Raw genomic sequence first — 18,765 nt, forward strand, 5'->3', positions numbered from 1 at the left:
CCACCCATCGGGGTGGTGTGACTACATCCAAAGGGCCTGATTTTTTTTTTTTAAGATTTTATTTATGTATTTGGCAGAGAGAGAGAGAGATCGCAAGTAGGCAGAGAGGCAGGCTCCCCGCCAAGCAGAGAGCCCGATGCAGAGGTCGATCCCATACCCTGAGATCACGACCTGAGCCGAAGGCAGAGGCTTTACCCACTGAGCCACCCAGGCGCCCCTAAAGGGTCGGATTATTACAAGAGTCAAGGGCACGGAGAAAACTGGATCGCTTAGACCCTGCTGGGGGAGAGGAGTGCAGGCGGCCCTTTGGAGAACGAGGAGATAACTCGCATGTCCGGCTGCAGAATGGGTAAACACAATGTGGTCTGTCTGTACAATGGGATGTTATTTGGTGCTAAGACATGAAGTACTGATGCACGGTATGTTGAACCTTGAAAACATGAGGGTACGTGAGAGACTAGGCACCATATATCGTATGATTCCCGTTTTTATGAAATGCCCAGAATAAGCAATTCATAGAGACAGAAAGTAGATCAGTGGTTAGGGGGAGGGGGACAGAGGGAGGTGGTAGCTGATGGCTATGGGGTTTCTTCCTGAGATGATGAAAACGTCCTAAGACTGGTTATGGTGATGGTGGTACACATCTGTAGATATACCAAAAACCACTGAATTGTGTTAATTGGTTAATTGTGTAGCATGTGAATTACATCTTATTGATAAAGCTTTATTAGCTGCCCAAAAATAAGCAAAGAAAATTACATCCCACATTTGTAAACTTACCCTGTGGTAGTGCTGTAAATGTGTTGTTTTTATAAGTTTATGTCTTACTTTGTACCTACTGTCTACCTCAGCCTGAATTAAGTGATTTACAAGCCATTTTCTCAAATCCTTCCAACCACCTGCCAGTAGCCAGCGTGCATAGAAGGAAAGTAAAGGTTAGGTTGCACAGAATCCCTTCTCATCCAGAGGATGTGGCTTCAAGGCCGGATCTGTGCTGCTACCGGACCCACCTCATTGCTGTGCGCGTTGCTTTATTCAAGTGGAGATTAACTAGTGCAGAAGGTGCACCAGTACCCCCGGTTCCCTGAGCACTGAATGATTTCTGTTTCTCATCCTTCCCAGGGCAGCTTGTGCAAAGTCCAGGAGTTAGTCTTGGCAGCTTACACAGAGGCAACAAGCCTAGAAGGTACAGCACATATTCAGGGGGGCAGTAAGTAATCAAGTACCCCGAGAAAACAGACACATAGGAGATAGGAAAGACTGTTTATTGCATCATTACTGGAAACAGTCAAATGGAAAACAGAACTCAAAGGGTTACCACACAGCTGTCAATGACTGAAGCAGAGCTACACACACCACCGTAAACAACTGTCCCAAAACAGAGCTGCTAGGTACGGCAGGGCACCACGGCATGACGGCATCTACTTACAGCTTTCAGACATTCGAAACACAGCTCTGCAATATCGAAATAACCAGAAACGGTGTGTCTTTGCAGTAGATTGTTGTGGGTCCCTGGGGTAGACTGCTTCTTTCCTACTGTTATGAGCAGAGAAGCAAGGCGTTGGGGTCACTGACAGAGTCAAAACTACAGCAACCCTAAAAACTGTGTCTGGATTTTGGAGTTTGGTTCCTCGGGTGGCTCAGTTAAAATGTAGGATATCGAGGCACCTTGGCGGGCTCAGTGGGTGAAGCATCTGCCTTCGGCTCAGGTCATGATCCTGGGGTCCTGGGATAGAGCCCCCCGTCGGGCTCCTTGCTCAGAGGGGAGTCTGCTTCTCCCTCTGCCTCTGCCTGCAGCTGCCCCCACTTGTGCCCTCTCTCTCTCTCTCTATCTCTGTCAAATAAATAAAAAAGAGGAAAAAAAATATAGGATGTGTCCATGGCCTCACCAGGTTTCTGATCTGAAAGTTGAGGTGCTTGTTGGGAAAGTCTGATATCTTGAAAATCAGAATGGGGAACTTTGGGAGAACTCACTTATATGGTTGCCATTTTGAATAGTTTTTCTACATCATCTTTACTAATGGCTTTTAAAATACATCTGGTTTTAGTATTCTTTTGTGGCATTTTTACATTTATCATCAAAAGCTATATAAGGAACACCAATGGCATCTTAATGAGACTTGTACTGTCTTGCACACTGTGTTGGGGTGACATCCCACTAGTTTCCCCAGGCACTGCTATAACCCCATCCTCCAACTGGGCTTTGATTTTCTTGTTTAGTAGAGTAGTTAAGCTCTCACACATCTCCATGGACAAAAAACACCATATAAAGGATTGCAAAAATTATTTTGAAACTCTGGCAATTCAATTATTAATTTATTTTTTAAAAAATTTGAGTAGCTCCTGGGCCCCAGGACTGAGCAAAATCAGTCTGGTTGCTTGCTGCCTTGTGAAGATAACCAAATGATCATGTAAAAAGTGAAATTACGACGGTGATAGTCAACAGCAGAGTGCCAGGAGACCATGTACCGAGTAGATCTGACCCAGAGGGGGATTCAGGGAGAGAATCTCTGAGATTATTTTCAAGCTGATATCAGATATTAAAAAGCCAACTCAGTGGGTGTAATTGCATTCCAGAAGGGGACCTGCAGGAACAAAGGCCCATGGTGGGAGGGAGGCGGGCTCATCTGAGAACTGTGGTGGCTTATGTGGAGTGGGCACAGGGGGACGCTTTGCCTTGGGAACCAGGTGTAACATGATCAGATTTTAGTTCTGAGATCTTTCTGTCCCCTTGGAAGAGCTAAAAGGGGATTGGGAAGAGAGTTGAAAGTCTATGGTGATAGATCAGGCAAGAGACTGTAAAGAACGGAAATTAAACGTGAGAATTTAAAACTTCGCACAACTGCTTCTAGAGCTGCTGACTAACAGATTTAGGCCTTTATTATTAAACTTGAGGTTTTCATAAGTTCCCTAATTTTGAGGTAAATGAGTTTTAAGTTACAAGTTTATGAGTATAGCATTTGATATTGAATTCACAGCATTTACTTAACTATTCTGTGAGTAAATTGCTTGTTGCTAAAAGCCATGTTTGTCTAGTTTATGTTTGAATAAGTGTGTTTAAGCACATGTAACTCCATCTACTACTTTCCCCCTTTTCCTTATGGAAGCATTTTGATTTCATTTAAATATATGGAACTGGAAACTACCAATCCTTTAGGAATATGTTAGGGCACTAGATGAGAAAAATATGCAGCCAAGAATACTATATCCAGCTAGGCTGTCATTGAAAGTAGAAGGAGAGAGAAAAACTTCCAGGACAAACAAAAACTAAAAGAATTTGCGATCACCAAACGAGCCCCACAAGAACTACTGAAAGGGGTCCTCTAAGCAAAGAGAGAGCCTAAAAGTAACATAGACCAGAAAGAAACAGAGACAATACACAGTAACAGTCACTTTACAGGCAATACAGTGTCACTAAATTCATATCTTTTGATAGTTACCCTGAATGTAAATGGCCCAAACGCCCCAAACAAAAGACACGGGGTATCAGATTGGATTAAAAAAAAAAAAAAAAAAAAAGATCCATTGAGAGGCACCTGGGTGGCTCAGTGGGTTAAGCCTCTGCCCTTGGCTCAGATCATGATCTCAGGGTCCTGGGATTGAGCCCCGCATTGGGCTCTCTGCTCATCGGGGAGCCTGCTTCCTCCTCTCTCTCCTCCTGCCTCTCTGCCTACTTGTGATATCTCTCTCTCTGTCTCTCTGTCAAATAAATAAATAAATCTTAAAAAAAAAAAAACAAGACCCATCGATATACTGTCTGCAAGAGACTCATTTTAGACTGAAAGACACCTCCAGATTGAAAATGAGGGGAGTAGAAAGCAATTTATCATGCTAATGGACATCAAAAGAAAGCTGGGGGGCACCCGGGTGGCTCGGTTGTTAAGCTTCTGCCTTTGGCTCAGGTCATGATCCCAGGGTCATGAGATTGAGCCCTGCATTGGGCTCTGTGCTCAGCAGGAAGCCTGCTTCTCCCTCTCTCACTCCCCCTGCTTCTGTTCCCTCTTGCTGCGTCTGTCTCTGTCAAATAAATAAATAAAACCTTAAAAAAGAAAGAAAGAAAGAAAGCTGGGGTGGCAATCCCTCTATTAGACAAATTAGATTTTCAACCGAAGACTGTAAAAAGAGATGAAGAAGGACACTATATCATAATTAAAGGATCTATCCAACAAGAATGTCTAACATTTGTAAATATTTATGCCCCTAACATGGGAGGAGCCAATTATATAAGCCAATTAATAACAAAATCAAAGAAACACACTGACAATAATACTATAGTAGGGACATTAACACACCCTTCACTGCAATGGACAGATCATCTAAGCTAAGGATCAACGAGGAAATAAGGGCTTTGAATGACACACTGGACCAGATGGACATCACAGATACATTCAGAACATTCCATCCCAAAATACACATTCTTCTCTTCTGCATATGGAACATTCTCCAGAGTAGATCACATCCTGGTTCCCAAATCAGGTCTCAACTAGTACCAAAAGATTGGGATCATTCCCTGCATATTTTCAGACCATAATGCTCTGAAGCTAGAACTCAGTCACAAGAGGAAAGTTGGAAAGAACCCAAATACATGGAGGCTAAAGAGCATCCTTCAAAAGAATGAATGGGTCAGGGCCCCTGGGTGGCTCAGTGGGTTAAGCCTCTGCCTTCGGCTCAGGTCATGATCTCAGGGTCCTGGGATCGAACCCCACATTGGCTCTCTTCTCAGTGGGGAACCTGCTTCCTCCTCTCTCTCTGCCTGCCTCTCTGCCTACTTGTGATCTCTGTTGGTCAAATAACTAAATAAAATCTTAAAAAAAAAATGAATGGGTCAACCAGGAAATTAAAGAAGAATTGAAAAAATTCATGGAAACAAATGATAATGAAAACACAACGCTTCAAAATCTGTGGGATGCAGCAAAGGCAGTCCTGAGAGAAAAGTATATAGTGATACAAGCCTTTCTCAAGAAACAGGAAAGGTCTCAAATACACAACATAACCCTACACCTAAAGGAGCTGGAGAAAGAACAGCAAAGAAAGCCAAACCCAGCAGGAGAAGAGAAATAAAGATCAGAGTAGAAATCAATGAAATAAAAACCAAAAGAACAGTAGAACAGATCAACAAAACTAGGAGCTAGTTCTTTGAAAGAATTAGTAAGATTGATAAACCCCTGGCCAGACTTATCAAAAAGAAGAGAGAAAGGACCTAAATTAATAAAATCATGAATGAAAGAGGAGAGATCACAACCAACACCAAAGAAATAGAAACAATTACAAGAACATTTTATGAGCAACAATATGCCAACAAATTAAGTAATCTGGAAGAAATGGATGCATTCCTAGAGACCTGTAAACTACCAAAACTGAACCAGGAAGAACTAGAAAACCTGAACAGAACCATAACCAACAAGAAAATTGAAGGAGTCATCAAAAATCTTCCAAGAAACAAGAGCCCAGGGCCAGATGGCTTCCCGGGGGAATTCTACCAAACATTTAAAGAAGAATTAATACTTATTCTTCTGAAATGGCTCCAAAAAATAGAAACGGAAGGAAAATTTCCAGACTCATTTTATGAGGCCAGCATTACCTTGATCCCCAAACCAGACAAAGACCCCATCAAAAAGGAGAATTACAGACCAATATCTGTGATAAACACAGATGCGAAAATTCTCACCAAAATACTAGCCAATAGGATCCAACAGTATATTAAAAGGATTATTCACCATGACCAAGTGGGATTTATTCCAGGGCTGCAAGGTTAGTTCAACATCTGCAAATCAATCAATGTGATACAATACATTGATAAAAGAAAGAACAAGAATGATAGGATCCTTTCAATAGATGCAGAAAAAGCATCTGACAAATTACAGTATCATTTCTTGATCAAAACTCTTCACAGTGCAGGGAAAGAGGAAACATACCTCAATATCATCAAACCCATCTATGAAAAACCCACTGTGAATATCACTCTCAATGGGGAAAAACTGAGAACTTTTCCCCTAAGGTCAGGAACATGGCAGGAATATCCACTATCACCACTGCTATTCAACATAGTACTAGAAGTCCTAGCTTCGGCAGTCAGACAACAAAAAGAAATAAAAGCATCCAAATGGGCAAAGAAGAAGTCAAACTCTCACTCTTTGCAGATGATACGATACTGTGGAAAACCCAAAAGACTCCACTCCAAATCTGCTAGAACTCATACAGGAATTCAGTAAAGTGGCAGGATTTAAAATCAATGCATGGAAATCAGTTGCATTTCTTTACACCAACAACAAGACAGAAGAAAGAGAAATTAAGGAGTCAACCCCATTTACAATTGCACCCAAAACTGTAAGATAACTGGGAATAAACCTAACCAAAGAGGCAAAGAATCTGTACTCAGAAAACTATAAAGTACTCATAAAAGAAATTTAAGAAGACACAAATGAAAAACCATTCCATGCTCATGGATTGGAAGAATAAATGTTGTTAAAGTGTCTAATGTACCTAGAGCAATGTATACATTTAATGCAATCCCTATCAAAATACCATAAATTTTTCCCACAGAAATGGAACAAATAATCCTAAAATATGTAGGGAACAAAAATGACCCCGAATAGCCAGACACATGTTGATAAAGAAAAGGCAAAGCTGGGGGCATCACAATTCTGGACTTCAAGCTCTATTACAAAACTGTAATCATCTAAAGACAGTATGGTACTGGCACAAAAACAGACACACAGATCAATGGAACAGACTAGAGAGCCCAGAAATGGACCCTCAACTCTAGGGTCAACTAATCTTCAACAAAGCAAGAAAGAATGTCCAATGGAAAAAAGACAGTCTCTTCAACAAATGGTGTTGGGAAAATTGGACAGCCACATGCACAAGAATGGAACTGGACCATTTCCTTACACCACACACAAAAATAGACTCAAATTGGATGCAAGACCTAAATGTAAGACAGGAATCCATCAAAATCCTTGAGGAGGGGCGCCTGGGTGGCTCAGTGGGTTAAAGCCTCTGCCTTCAGCTCAGGTCATGATCCCAGATTCCTGGGATCGAGCCCCGCATTGGGCTCTCTGCTCAGTGGGGAGCCTGCTTCCTCCCTTCTCTCTCTGCCTGCCTCTCTGCCTACTTGTGATCTGTCTGTCAAATAAGTAAATAAAATCTTTAAAAAAAAAAAAAAATCCTTGAGGAGAACACAGGCAGAAACCTTTTCGACCTCAGCCGCAGCAACGTCTTCCTAGAAACATCGCCAAAGGCAAGGGAAGCAAGGGCAAAAATGAACTATTGGGACTTCGTCAAGATCAAAACCTTTTGCACAGCAAAGGAAACAGTCAACAAAACCAAAAGACAACTGACAGATGGGAGAAGATATTTGCAAATGACATATCAGATAAAGGGCTAGTGTCCAAAATCTATAAAGAACCTTTCACTCAACACCCGAAGAACAAATAATCCAATCAAGAAATGGGCAGAGGACATGAACCGACTTTTCTGCAACGAAGACATCCAGATGGCCAACAGACACATGAAGAAATGCTGAGTGTCACTTGGCATCAGGGGAATACAAATCAAAACCACAGTGAGATCCCACCTCACTCCAGTCAGAATGGCTAAAAATAACAAGTCAGGAAACGACAGATGCTGGCGAGGATGCGGAGAAAGGGGAACCCTCCTGCACTGTTGGTGGGAATGCAGGCTGGGGCAGCCACTCTGGAACACAGCATGGAGGTTCCTCAAAAAGTTGAAAATAGGGGCGCCTGGGTGGCTCAGTGGGTTAAGCCTCTGCCTTGCGCTTGAGTCATGATTTCAGGGTCCTGGGATCGAGCCCCGAGTCGGGATCTCTGCTCAGTGGGGGGCCTGCTTCCTCCTCTCTCTCTGCCTGCCTCTCTGCCTCCTTGTGATCTCTGTCTGTCAAATAAATAAATAAAATCTTAAAAAAAAAAAGGTGAAAATAGAGCTACCCCATGACCTAGCAATCACACTACTGGGTATTTACCCTAAGGATACAAATGTAGTGATCCGAAGGGGCACGTGCACCCGAATGTTCATAGCAGCAATGTCCACAAGAGCCAAACTATGGAAAGAGCCTAGATGTCCATCAACAGATGAATGGATAGAGAAGATGTGATCCATATACACAATGGAATACTACACAGCCATCAAGAGAAATGGAGTCTTGCCATTTGCAACGATGTGGATGGAACTAGACAGCATTATGCTGAACGAAATAAGTCAATCAGAGAAAGACAATTGATATATGATCTCCCTGATACGTGGAATTTAAGCAACAAGGCAGAGGATCACAGGGGAAAATGGAACAAGACGAAACCAGAGAGGGAGACAGACCACAGAGACTCTTAATCTCAGGAAACAAACTGAGGGTGGCTGGAGTGGAGGTGGGTGGGAGGGCTGGGGTGGCTGGGTGATGGACACTGGGGAGGGTATGTGCTAGGGTGAGTGCTGTGAAGTGTGTAAGACTGATGATTCACAGACCTGTACCCTGAAACAAATAATATACTCTATGTTAATAAATTTAAAAATCTAAAAAATTAAATAAAATTGAAAAAAATGTTAGGAAGATGTTAAAACAGGGATGATATTATAAAATGGCAGATAACCTCTAAAGGCAGGTGTCTGTGGTTTGAGTAAATAATTGAGATATTAAATGTCAGACGATGAAAGGGGATCAGCTTGGAACTTTCCTTAGAAAGAAGTTAGTGTTTTGGAAAGCACAAATGTTTCTTTTTCATTTCTTAAGTAGGCTCCACACCCAATGTGAGGCTTGAACTCGTGACTCTGAGATCAAGAGCCGCACACGTTACCAGCGGAGCCGGCCAGGCACTCTAATGTTTTTATTTTAGTTATTAACTAATAGAAGCTTTCTCCCACCCCCTTTTAAAAAGATTTTCTGTATTTATTTCGAGAAAGAGTGTGAGCAGGGGGAGGGGCTGGGAGAGAGGGAGAGAGAGGATCTCAAGCAGACCCCCCTCTGAGTGCGGAGCCCATCCTGGGGCTCGATCCTGTGTCCTCGAGATCACACCCTGAGCTGGACTCAAGAGTCAGACGCTCAACTGACTGAGCCCCCCCGGGTGCCTAGAAGCTTTCTTTTCTACTTACTTAATTAAAAATCCTGTATTTTGAACTGTGGTCTGTGTTATTAATGAGGACTCAAATCTGTTTGGTTTACTTCAAATATCCACTTTAATTTCTGCTGAGATTATGATAGGAACCAAGATGCTTTGAGATTGTTCACATACTCCAATGGAACTACCATGATTTTAAACCACCAAGAATACTGAATCCAAATGATGCCATTTTAAAACTTTGGATTAAAAAAAGAAAGACATGGGGACGCCTGGGGGGCTCAGTCAGTGACGTGTCTGCCTTCAGCTCGGGTCATGGTCTCAGGGTCCCGGGATCAAGCCCTGCATCGTTCTTCCTGCTGACTGGGGAGTCTGCTTCTCCCTCTGCCTGCTGCTCCCCCTGCTTGTGCTCTCTCTGTCTCTCAAATAAATAAAATCTTTTTTAAAAATAAAATCATAAAAAGAAAGACATGCACCCCTTTTGGGAGTATAACGTGACGCTCCCTTTCTTAGATGCATTTGACCAAATGTACTTCTGACCCTAAGGAAATGTGTGCAGAATTCATGGTAACAGCGCTCCCCACGGCATTATTTTTAACAGCGGGAAAGTGGGGAGCAGCCTCAGGTGTCCGAGGGGTATTACAGGAAAGTTCAGATTATTACATACGATAGAATAGTAGTCAGACATTTAAAAAAAAAGTATGAAAAGTGTACGAAATTCTCACAAAATGTTTATGATATGAAAAGAACAGGATATGAGATTATAAACAACATGATCAAGCATATATAAAATAGTATGTGCACAGAGAAGTGCTTACAGTGGTTAATTCTAAATTGTAGAATTCTGGGTAATTTTGACTTTTAGATGAAGAATAAGTTTTATTTCATATACAGGTATAAGGTTATTTTTTACAATGAGAGCCTATTATCAACCCTTTTCAATTTTTTAAAAAGATTTTATTTATTTAATTGACGGACAGAGATCACAAGTAGGCAGAGAGGCAGGCAGAGAGATAGAGAGGGAAGCAGGCTCCGCCCTGAGCAGAGAACCCGATGCGGGGCTCAATCCCAGGACCCTGGGATCATGACCTGAGCCAAAGGCAGAGACTTTAACCCACTGAGCCACCCAGGCGCCCTTAATTCTTTTTTTTTTTTAATTTTTATAGGGGTGCCTGGGTGGCTCAGTGGGTTGGGCCTCTGCGTTTGGCTCAGGTCATGGTCTCGGGGTCCTGGGATCGAGCCCCACGTTGGGCTCTCCACTTTGCGTGGAGCCTGCTACCCCTGCCCCTGCCTACCTTTCTGCCTGCTTGTGATCTCTCTCTCTCTGTGTCAAATAAATAAATAAAATCTAAAAAAAAAAAAAAAAGGATTTTTAAAATTTATTTGACAGAGCACAAACAGGGAGCAGTAGAGGGACAGGGAGAAGCAGGCTCCCCACCGACCGAGCAGGGAGCCTGGGATCATGACCTGAGCTGAAGGCAGATGCTTAACTGACTGAGCCACCCAGAGACCCTGAAAAAGAACTACTTCCAAAAAATGATTGAGAAGCTGGTGTTGTGTGCATAGTTACCACCTGCCAACCCCTTTTTAGATGATCATAGCGCTATTTTACTTTGGCTTAGAGAGGCAAATCATACAATTACTTGATTGTCTCTCTATAGCCTACAAAGTACACTGAAGTACGTCTGCTTCTCCTGGGTAACTACCCTCCAGGAGCAGGGTGGGCGAGGCCGACTGAGCTCCCGGACAAGCTGTTCTCTTGGGTTGGGTTGGGCCTGGAGAACACTGCTGTCCGAATCTGTTTGGACTGGACAGATTAAAATGAGTCTTCCCAAACCCCGTGGGAGTGGAAAAGCTGGGTTGGAATGCAGTTACTTAAAAAGCAATCTCAATCAGAAAACAGCTTATGATGCTTTTTAAAAAGATCTATATAGAACTTAATTCAGGAAAAAAACATTGACCTAATGTAGCTTATGTTTTTCTCCCATGATTTATAAATACAAGGTATGTATTGAAAAAATTTTACAATCATCTTTGTTAATCATTTTCTGAATTATGTTCTTACTGGATTGTTTGTTCTTTTAATCTTTCTTTTTATTAGAATGAATTTTTAAATTAAGTAGTAAAAGTCAGAACTCATGCAAATTATTATTTTAAAAGTGCAGTTTTGACTTTATCACATTTCCTTTTTTTTTTTTTAAGATTTTATTTAATTTGACAGACAGAGATCACAGGTAGGCAGAGAGGCAGGCAGAGAGAGAGGAAGGGAAGACTTTATCACATTTTCAAATGACTGGTCTACCGTCCTCAGGTCTGTAAGAAAAAAAAATTGAAAGAGGTAATGGTTGATTTATATACCAATCAATGTACAGTTAAATAAACAGGAAGCCAAAGCTTTCAAGAAAAATACCTTAATTTCCTATAATTATTAAAGGATTTGTGGATAAGAAAAATCCGGTGTGTAGGAGAACATACACGTTAAATGCTTTTCCTTTTCCCCCGATGGGGTCCGTGCGGGTTCACAAGGGAAGGTGAGGAAACAGTGTGTACTCTTGAAACAACAAAACACTGTTTCTCATCGGTGTCCCACCGCCGTGACCGACCCTCCCAGGCAGCCCGGACAGAACCCCCGCGAGGTACACTGTGTCTCTGCATGGAAGTAACTGCAGGAAAGGGGCCACGGTGTCGTGCAATGGGGACACCGACAAACTGAGGACGTCTCCGACATTTTGGGCTCACCGAATCTGCCTCCTCCCATCACCCTTCCCCAGGACAGCAACACGGGTTTCAGAGGTGTGCGGAGTCCCCCCAAGCCCCCGGCACAAGCCCTCTGTGACCCCTGACCTAGTGCAACCAGCAGACCCAGGTTTATCCAAACATCTCTGTTTGGGTCTTTCTGTCCGTCTCAGCAGCAGGACCCTTTGAAACAAACTTGGGTGTCTGACCTCTCAGGCCGCAGGCGCCTCCAACAGGGAGGGCTCCACATTTACTCAATCATTTAACTTGATCCTAATAGTTGGTGGTTTTGACTAAATTTAAAACAGCAGCTGGATCTGGGGGACGCAGGGAAGGACCCGGGCTCCTGGGCTGCCACCCCCAGCCTGCAGCGGGCAGTGTCCTCACGCCCTGTCTTACCACCCACTCAGCCCCGCGGGCGGAGGGCTCGGCCGGGAGGCTGGGGGGCCAGATGCGCCCTGAGTGCACCCTGCACACAGAGCACCCCATGCAGTGTTGTGCAGCCCCGGGGCAGCAGGGCACCGCCTGGGGTTACCTTTTCCCCAGAAGACGAGACACAGGTATTTCTAAGTCACTGGGAGGTGAACCGGCCCTGATTCAGCAGGTAGAGTACGGACCATTTGCCAGCTGGCGAAGGATAACAATTGTGAAAGAAAACGGGAAAACAGGGACGCCTGGGTGGCTCAGTTGGTTGAGCGGCTGCCTTCGGTTCGGGTCATGATCCTGGGGTCCTGGGATCGAGTCCCACATCGGGCTCCTTGCTCGGCGGGGAGCCTGCTTCTCCCTCTGCCTCTGCCTGCCTCTCTGTCTGCCTGTGCCCACTCTCTCTGACAAATAAATAAATAAAATCTTTAAAAAAAAAAAAAAAGAAAACGGGAAAACAAAGGTACCTTAACTATTCCATCAAAATTGGCTTATATAATCAGAATATTTTGGAAACAAAATATGGGTCAGTATCTTCATAAAATAAGGCCGTGTCTGTCCCCATGTCACATGGACGTAAATCCAGTCCCAGCCCTGAAGTCAAGCACGTGTTTGCATCGCGGGGTTAAGTGCGACGTTTCACTGGAAGAGAAATGTTTGCATGGTGGGGGCCGGCGTGGGACCCTCAAGAACCACCATGAAACCGAGGGCTTAATGCACACGCATTTTCTTTAAATGGCCATAGAAATATATCGTCCAGCAGAAACGACTCGCTCTACGCCCCACCCTCTGCTCCGTCCTAACCCGTGCTTTGACTGAAGACCCGTTGGGCGGGAGGGAAAAGTGCTATAGTAAAAGCTGACGGCCAAACGCAGAACCCATCACTCAAACACACGCTTTTTAAGGAATTAGGACGAGGAGCATTCCAGTTGGTCTACTTAGAAAAGAGCACTTGTAAATGTCTTTTATTATTCCTAAAAGTTTTCTATGTAGGATAAAGGCCGTCATCCCCACAGTGAACAACTGTGGGATCTTATTTTTCAAGATGAAAGCAATCAAAAGATAATGCAAAAGGCAAACATATTTACTTTCCTAATGATGACCTTACCATTTGTTCTTTAATAGAATTTTCGATCCCAGCTTGCACCATTAGGTCACTGACATTCTTCTGTAAATCCTCAATGCGATTTCCCATTTCTTCCAGTACAACGTCAAGGAGACTTCAAACCACACCTGCTCATCAAGGCTACTGATGCAACTTTTAAAAGGAGGGAATCAACTCTGCATCAGTGCAAATTAACCATTTCCCTGAGGGTTTCATAATGAGTCTTTACCCTTTGAAATGTGAGCTCAGTAGGAAACTTGGCTCCCTTTGTGTGGACACAGATTCAGACACATGAGATGGTCTTGTAGGTTTAACTATGTTTTAACCAAACTCTGATGAGTATGTATATATAATGGAAACTAATTCTGTTTAAAACCAGCTTTCCTAGTTTTATTTTACCATGTTTAAGAATATGTTTTTCCCTATGAGAACCCATCTACAGACTCAGAAGTTGAAGTAAATGGTTCATATGCAAACACTTTACATATAATTTCTAAGGAATGACCTTAATGTTATAAAATCACTTTACAACATTTACAACATTACACATACAACTCTAGCTCCCCAAGTCTTAGGGCAGAAGTTCCATTATCCAGGTTTGCTTGAAGTGGAAACAAACTTTCTATCCTTATTCTGTTTGAATTCATGTCTTACAAAGCAGTAAGCTGACATTCCCTATTACGTTTGCAAGTTTCTGATTGGTGGAGTACAAATGTCATTCAGATTTATTTAGGGCTCAGTGGAAAAGCCCCACTGGGCAGTACTGTGCATTGTGTCCTTGCATTTTATCATTGTCATACAAAATGCCCTGTTTTGCTGGCCAGGCAGGAAGTAATTACCTGTGAGTGGTAATTGCTGCATCGGGATACCAGGGAGAGGCGCAAATGTAAACACCAGGAAATGCTGGGTTAATTATCCATTAGTGGCGGACAAAAAGAGGTTCCATGATAATTTCAGAGTTCAAAAGCATCACGGTATTTGTTGTAAGATAGAAAAGGATATTTCTGAGGTTTAATGTTGCAGTCAGAGCTTGAAAATGTTCTTGAAGTTCCTGAAATAGATTTTCTGCCTGAAAAAATGAACCACAAAACTGAATGTAATTTTATATATATATATATATATATATATATATATATATATATATATATATATATGTCTCTTGATGTCTGTAATTAAATTAGATCTATCGCCTTCCTTTTAAAAAAATATTTACTCTCGATGTAGGACATTTTAGCGTCATGGAACAGAATCATCCTTAGTTAGTTAGTTAGATTTTTGACAAGGTGCCGAGGACTTTCGATCCAAAGGGTGAGGAAAACCTTTCCGGATGGTGCCGGGACAAGGAGAGAGCCCGACGCGGAACAAGGTCAAGCAGGCCTGCCCTCGCCTCCCACCCCCCGCGAAAACTAGCTCGAAAGCATCGTGCACCTGAAGGCAGGCGTTACAACTACCGATGCGCAGCAGGGGACGCGGGAGAGTGTGACAACTCGGGGGCCCGCGAGTCCCCGAGGAGCGCGGAAGCAGCGGCCGCAGCACCTGCCCGCGGCCTCCCTCGGCCCGCCCCGAGCCGGGGTTGCGGACGGTGTCCACCGGCCCAGAGGCGCCGGTGCGTTACTGAGACAAGCCCTAGTCCTGCGGGCTCCGGCGCTTGCAGACCCGCGTGCGCAGTGCGGGGCGCGCGTGACCTCGCGCGCGGACGAGAAAGCCTGGGCGGGGGCCGTCTCGACTCTGCATCTGCAGGTGGAGACGCTGCGGCGCCTTCCCTGCGGACCGGCTCGCTTTCCTTCTTCCTCGCGTGGTCAGGAGCACGCGGACAAGGAGGAGAAGACGAGCCCCCGGCCTGCCAGCCTGCGTCCCGACGCGCGCCGGCCGGCGTGGCCTCGGGCGAACGGGGGGCGGGAAGGGGTGCGGGCGCGAAAGGCTTGCAGGGGAGGGGGGAGCCTGCCCTAGTACCCCCCGCCCCGCCCACCCAGGACCCGCCCTCAGTCCTGGAGGCGGTGCAGGTGCGGAGGGACGCGGAGGAGGGAAGGGAGGGGACCCCACTCACCGCGTCGCCCAGCGCGTCCCCGCCGGGGGCTTTGGGTCCCCGCGCGTCCATGTCCAGTGGGTACCAGTGTCCTGGTGGGTCCCAGTGGGCCGGGTGGTTCCCCGCCGGCCCGGCGGCCCCTGGGCGTCAGCTGCGCTGCACCCCGACAGGTCCCCGCGGCGGCGCAGGGCTGTTGGGCAGCCGGTCGCCGAGATGCTCAGGCTGCGGGCGGTTGGGGGGGCCTGGGGGAGCCCCGATGTGGGAGGCAGCGCAGCAGCTCGGGTCCCCAGAAGTGAATTCCGGGGCCGGCGCGGCCGCCTGTGCGGGGACAGGCAAACAAAACCGGGGCGGCTCCCGGGGGGATCCCGGGGAGGTGCGGGCTCCTCCAGGCCGGATGGTCAGCTTCCCCGGGGAGGGAGGGGCCACCTTGTGCGGGGAGGGGCCTGTGCACCTGCCCGGCGGGCGGGGCCAGCCAGGCCTTCTGGAAGACAGGACGCACCTCCCGTGCAAGGGCGGGTCCCCTCGTGCAGGCGGAGAGCCGCCTGGGGCCGGCTGTGCGCCCTGGGCCCTGCTGACACCCTGGCCTGCTGACCTGGGCGGGGGCCAGGCAGGCGTTGCTCACCCTGCCCAGGACTGTTTGCTTTGTTTTCATTGCTTCAGAGACGAAAGAGGAGGGCAGAGGGAGCACCGCCTTACTGCCACGGTAGAGCGCGCGGGACAAACTGTACCGCCTTAACCGGTCCGACGGGGGTCGGACGGGGCTCCGACGGGGGTCCGACGGGGGTCCGACGGGGGTCCGACGGGGGCTCCGACGGGGGTCCGACGGGGGGTCCGACGGGGGGTCCGACGGGGGTCCGACGGGGGCTCCGACGGGGGTCCGACGGGGGTCCGACGGGGGGTCCGACGGGGGCTCCGACGGGGGTCCGACGGGGGATCCGACGGGGGGTCCGACGGGGGGTCCGACGGGGGGTCCGACGGGGGTCCGACGGGGGTCCGACGGGGGGTCCGACGGGGGGTCCGACGGGGGATCCGACGGGGGGTCCGACGGGGGTCCGACGGGGGTCCGGCGGGGGGTCCGACAGGGGTCCAACTGGGGGTCCCACTGAGGATCCAACTGGGGTCTGGTGCGGCGGCCCTGCACATATCCAGGTCGTACTGTTGTGCCATGGTCTCCACCGCCTGCAGGACCCCTTCATCTCCCCAAAGTGGAACTGTGCCCCCCCTGCTGTGACCTGCATGTCCCCCTCCAGGACCCCCGGCGCCCACCACCCTCCCTTCTGCGTTTATGTTTCCTGGTCCCTTTCTGAGGGGCTCGTGCAGATGCTGGGTAACTCCGCTGCTGCCCACACACAGCCCAGTGCCCCCAGCCCATAATCCCCCTCCAGGGGACGGTCATCTCTTCACGTCGCCGCCACTCCTGTGGTCAGCCTTCAAACCCGGACCGGGGCCCAGTCCTGGCGCACGGCCAACACTCGCATCCCTGTTCTGATTTGATCCAGGGGCCGGAAGGAAGATCTCACGACCCATTCCCTCCAGCGCCCGTGAGGCCTGTCTGGACTGTGGCTCGTGGGTCACTTCCGGGGTGACCCCCTCCCCCCAGGACTCTGTTTTTAGCCGCTCCCTCAGCAATGGGGGAACACCCGGGTTGTTGAATGTGTGTGTGAGACACGGCGTGCAAAGATGCCCAAAGTCGTTAATCATCAGGAGAACGCACATCAAAACCAGGGTGAGATGCCACTTCACACCCACGGCTAGGCTAGAACTGAAACAATGACAGGTGTGGGCGGCAGTGGAGAGTTCGAGCCCTTACAGGTTGCTGATGGATGGCAGCCAGTGTGGAGTTAAAGTTACCGTAGAACTTGAGTTCCGCCTCTGGATATGTGCACAGGGAAATGGCAGCGTACGCGTGACACAGAGGTTCACAGCAGCACTGTTAGCAATAGCTAAAGAGTGGGAACGGGTGCCTGGCTGGCTCAGGAGGTGAAGCGTGGGACCCTTGATGTCAGGGTTGTGAGTTCGAGCCCCCATTCAGTGTGGAGATTTAAGCATAAAATCTTAAAAAAAAAAAAATGGAAACAGCCCAAATGTCCACCAATACATGATGCACGGACAAGCAGAATGTGGCCCGTCGTCCAATGAGCTGTCACTGAGCCATGAGAAGGAAGCTGGATGGTGAGCAGGGATGAAGGTTGGGAACGGTATGCTGAGTGACAGGAACCAGTCACAAAAGGTCATGCACTGTAGGGTTCCAATTCCGTGAAATGTCCAGAATCAGTGAATCCAAGGGAGAAAGCAGACTGGTGGTTGCTGAGGGTGGGAGAGGACGGGCAGGGGAGACACTGCTCGGTAGTTAAGGGACATCTTTGGGGGGATCATCTAAAATTAGCTTATGGTGGTGGGCACATAACCCTTGCAATCAGCTACAGCTCACTGAATTGTGTACATTAAGTGGGTGGGTTTTATGGTATGTGAATCATATCTCAGTAAAGCAGTTGTTAAAATAATAGCTTTTTAGGGGCGCCCAGGTGGCTCAGTGGGTTAAAGCCTCTGCCTTCGGCTCGGGTCATGATCCCAGGGTCCTGGGATCGAGCCCCGCATCGGGCTCTCTGCTTGGTGGGGAGCCTGCTTCCTCCTCTCTCTCTGCCTGCCTCTCTGCCTACGTGTGATCTCTGTCTGTCAAATAAATAAATAAAATCTTTAAAAAAATAATAATAGCTTTTTAAAACATGGCCGTTTTGCTCCTTTTCATGTCTTTTCAAGCATCTTCCCTCTGAGAGGGGCTGAGGAGGAAAGGTGTGCGGTGTGAACTCTGGGGTGTGGGAGATGGAGGGGGCACCGTCTGGGCTACTCCGGGGGGAAGAGAGGGTGGGGCAGAGAGGGTCGAGGGCTAAGCCCTGGGTCGGGATCGGCCGCCTCCAGCCTCTGGTTTCTCTTGGAAGATGGCAGAGGTGGGGACCGTCTACAGAAGGAGGACCTCGTGCAGGGTGATCTGCCTTCTCTCTCAGCCCCTGAGCATCCAGCAAAAACCTGCTAGGCCGGCGGGGCCAGCCCGGCCTTCTGGAAGACAGGACGCACCTCCCGTGCAAGGGCGGGTTCCCTCGTGCGGGCAGACAGCCACATGGGGCTGGCTGTGCGGCGCTGGGCACTGCTTGCTGACACCCTGGCCAGCTGACCTGGGGCGGGGCGGGGCAGGCCTCGTGAGCATCCTGGGAGCGTGGATTGGGGTTGGGGGGACTCTGGATGCTAATAACCGGTCCTAGCTGAGGTTCGTGTTCCTGCGCACCCCACGCTGGCGATGCCTTCCTTGCTTTTAATTAGCGGCAGTAGACGGAAGGCTGTGAGCTTGGCCTGGCCCACGGGAGCCTGGGACGGAGACGCAGACAAGCAGAGGCTCTTGTCTCTGAAGC

General features: G+C 47.5%; 1 protein-coding gene across 1 annotated transcript; it reads right to left on the bottom strand.

Annotated features, from left to right (window-relative positions):
- Window positions 1-11,167: 11,167 nt before the first annotated feature.
- Window positions 11,168-15,473, bottom strand: HSBP1L1 (heat shock factor binding protein 1 like 1). The gene is made up of 4 exons (XM_080822205.1): window positions 15,380-15,473; window positions 14,335-14,401; window positions 13,336-13,430; window positions 11,168-11,381 (listed from the first exon to the last, which is right to left on the bottom strand). Exons 1-4 carry the CDS (start codon window positions 15,428-15,430, stop codon window positions 11,376-11,378), a joined length of 219 nt encoding a protein of 72 aa, XP_080678331.1. The 5' UTR covers window positions 15,431-15,473; the 3' UTR covers window positions 11,168-11,375.
- Window positions 15,474-18,765: the final 3,292 nt, after the last annotated feature.

This window comes from Martes martes, assembly GCF_963455335.1.
Source record: "Martes martes genome assembly, chromosome: 13".
NCBI lineage: Eukaryota > Metazoa > Chordata > Mammalia > Carnivora > Mustelidae > Martes > Martes martes.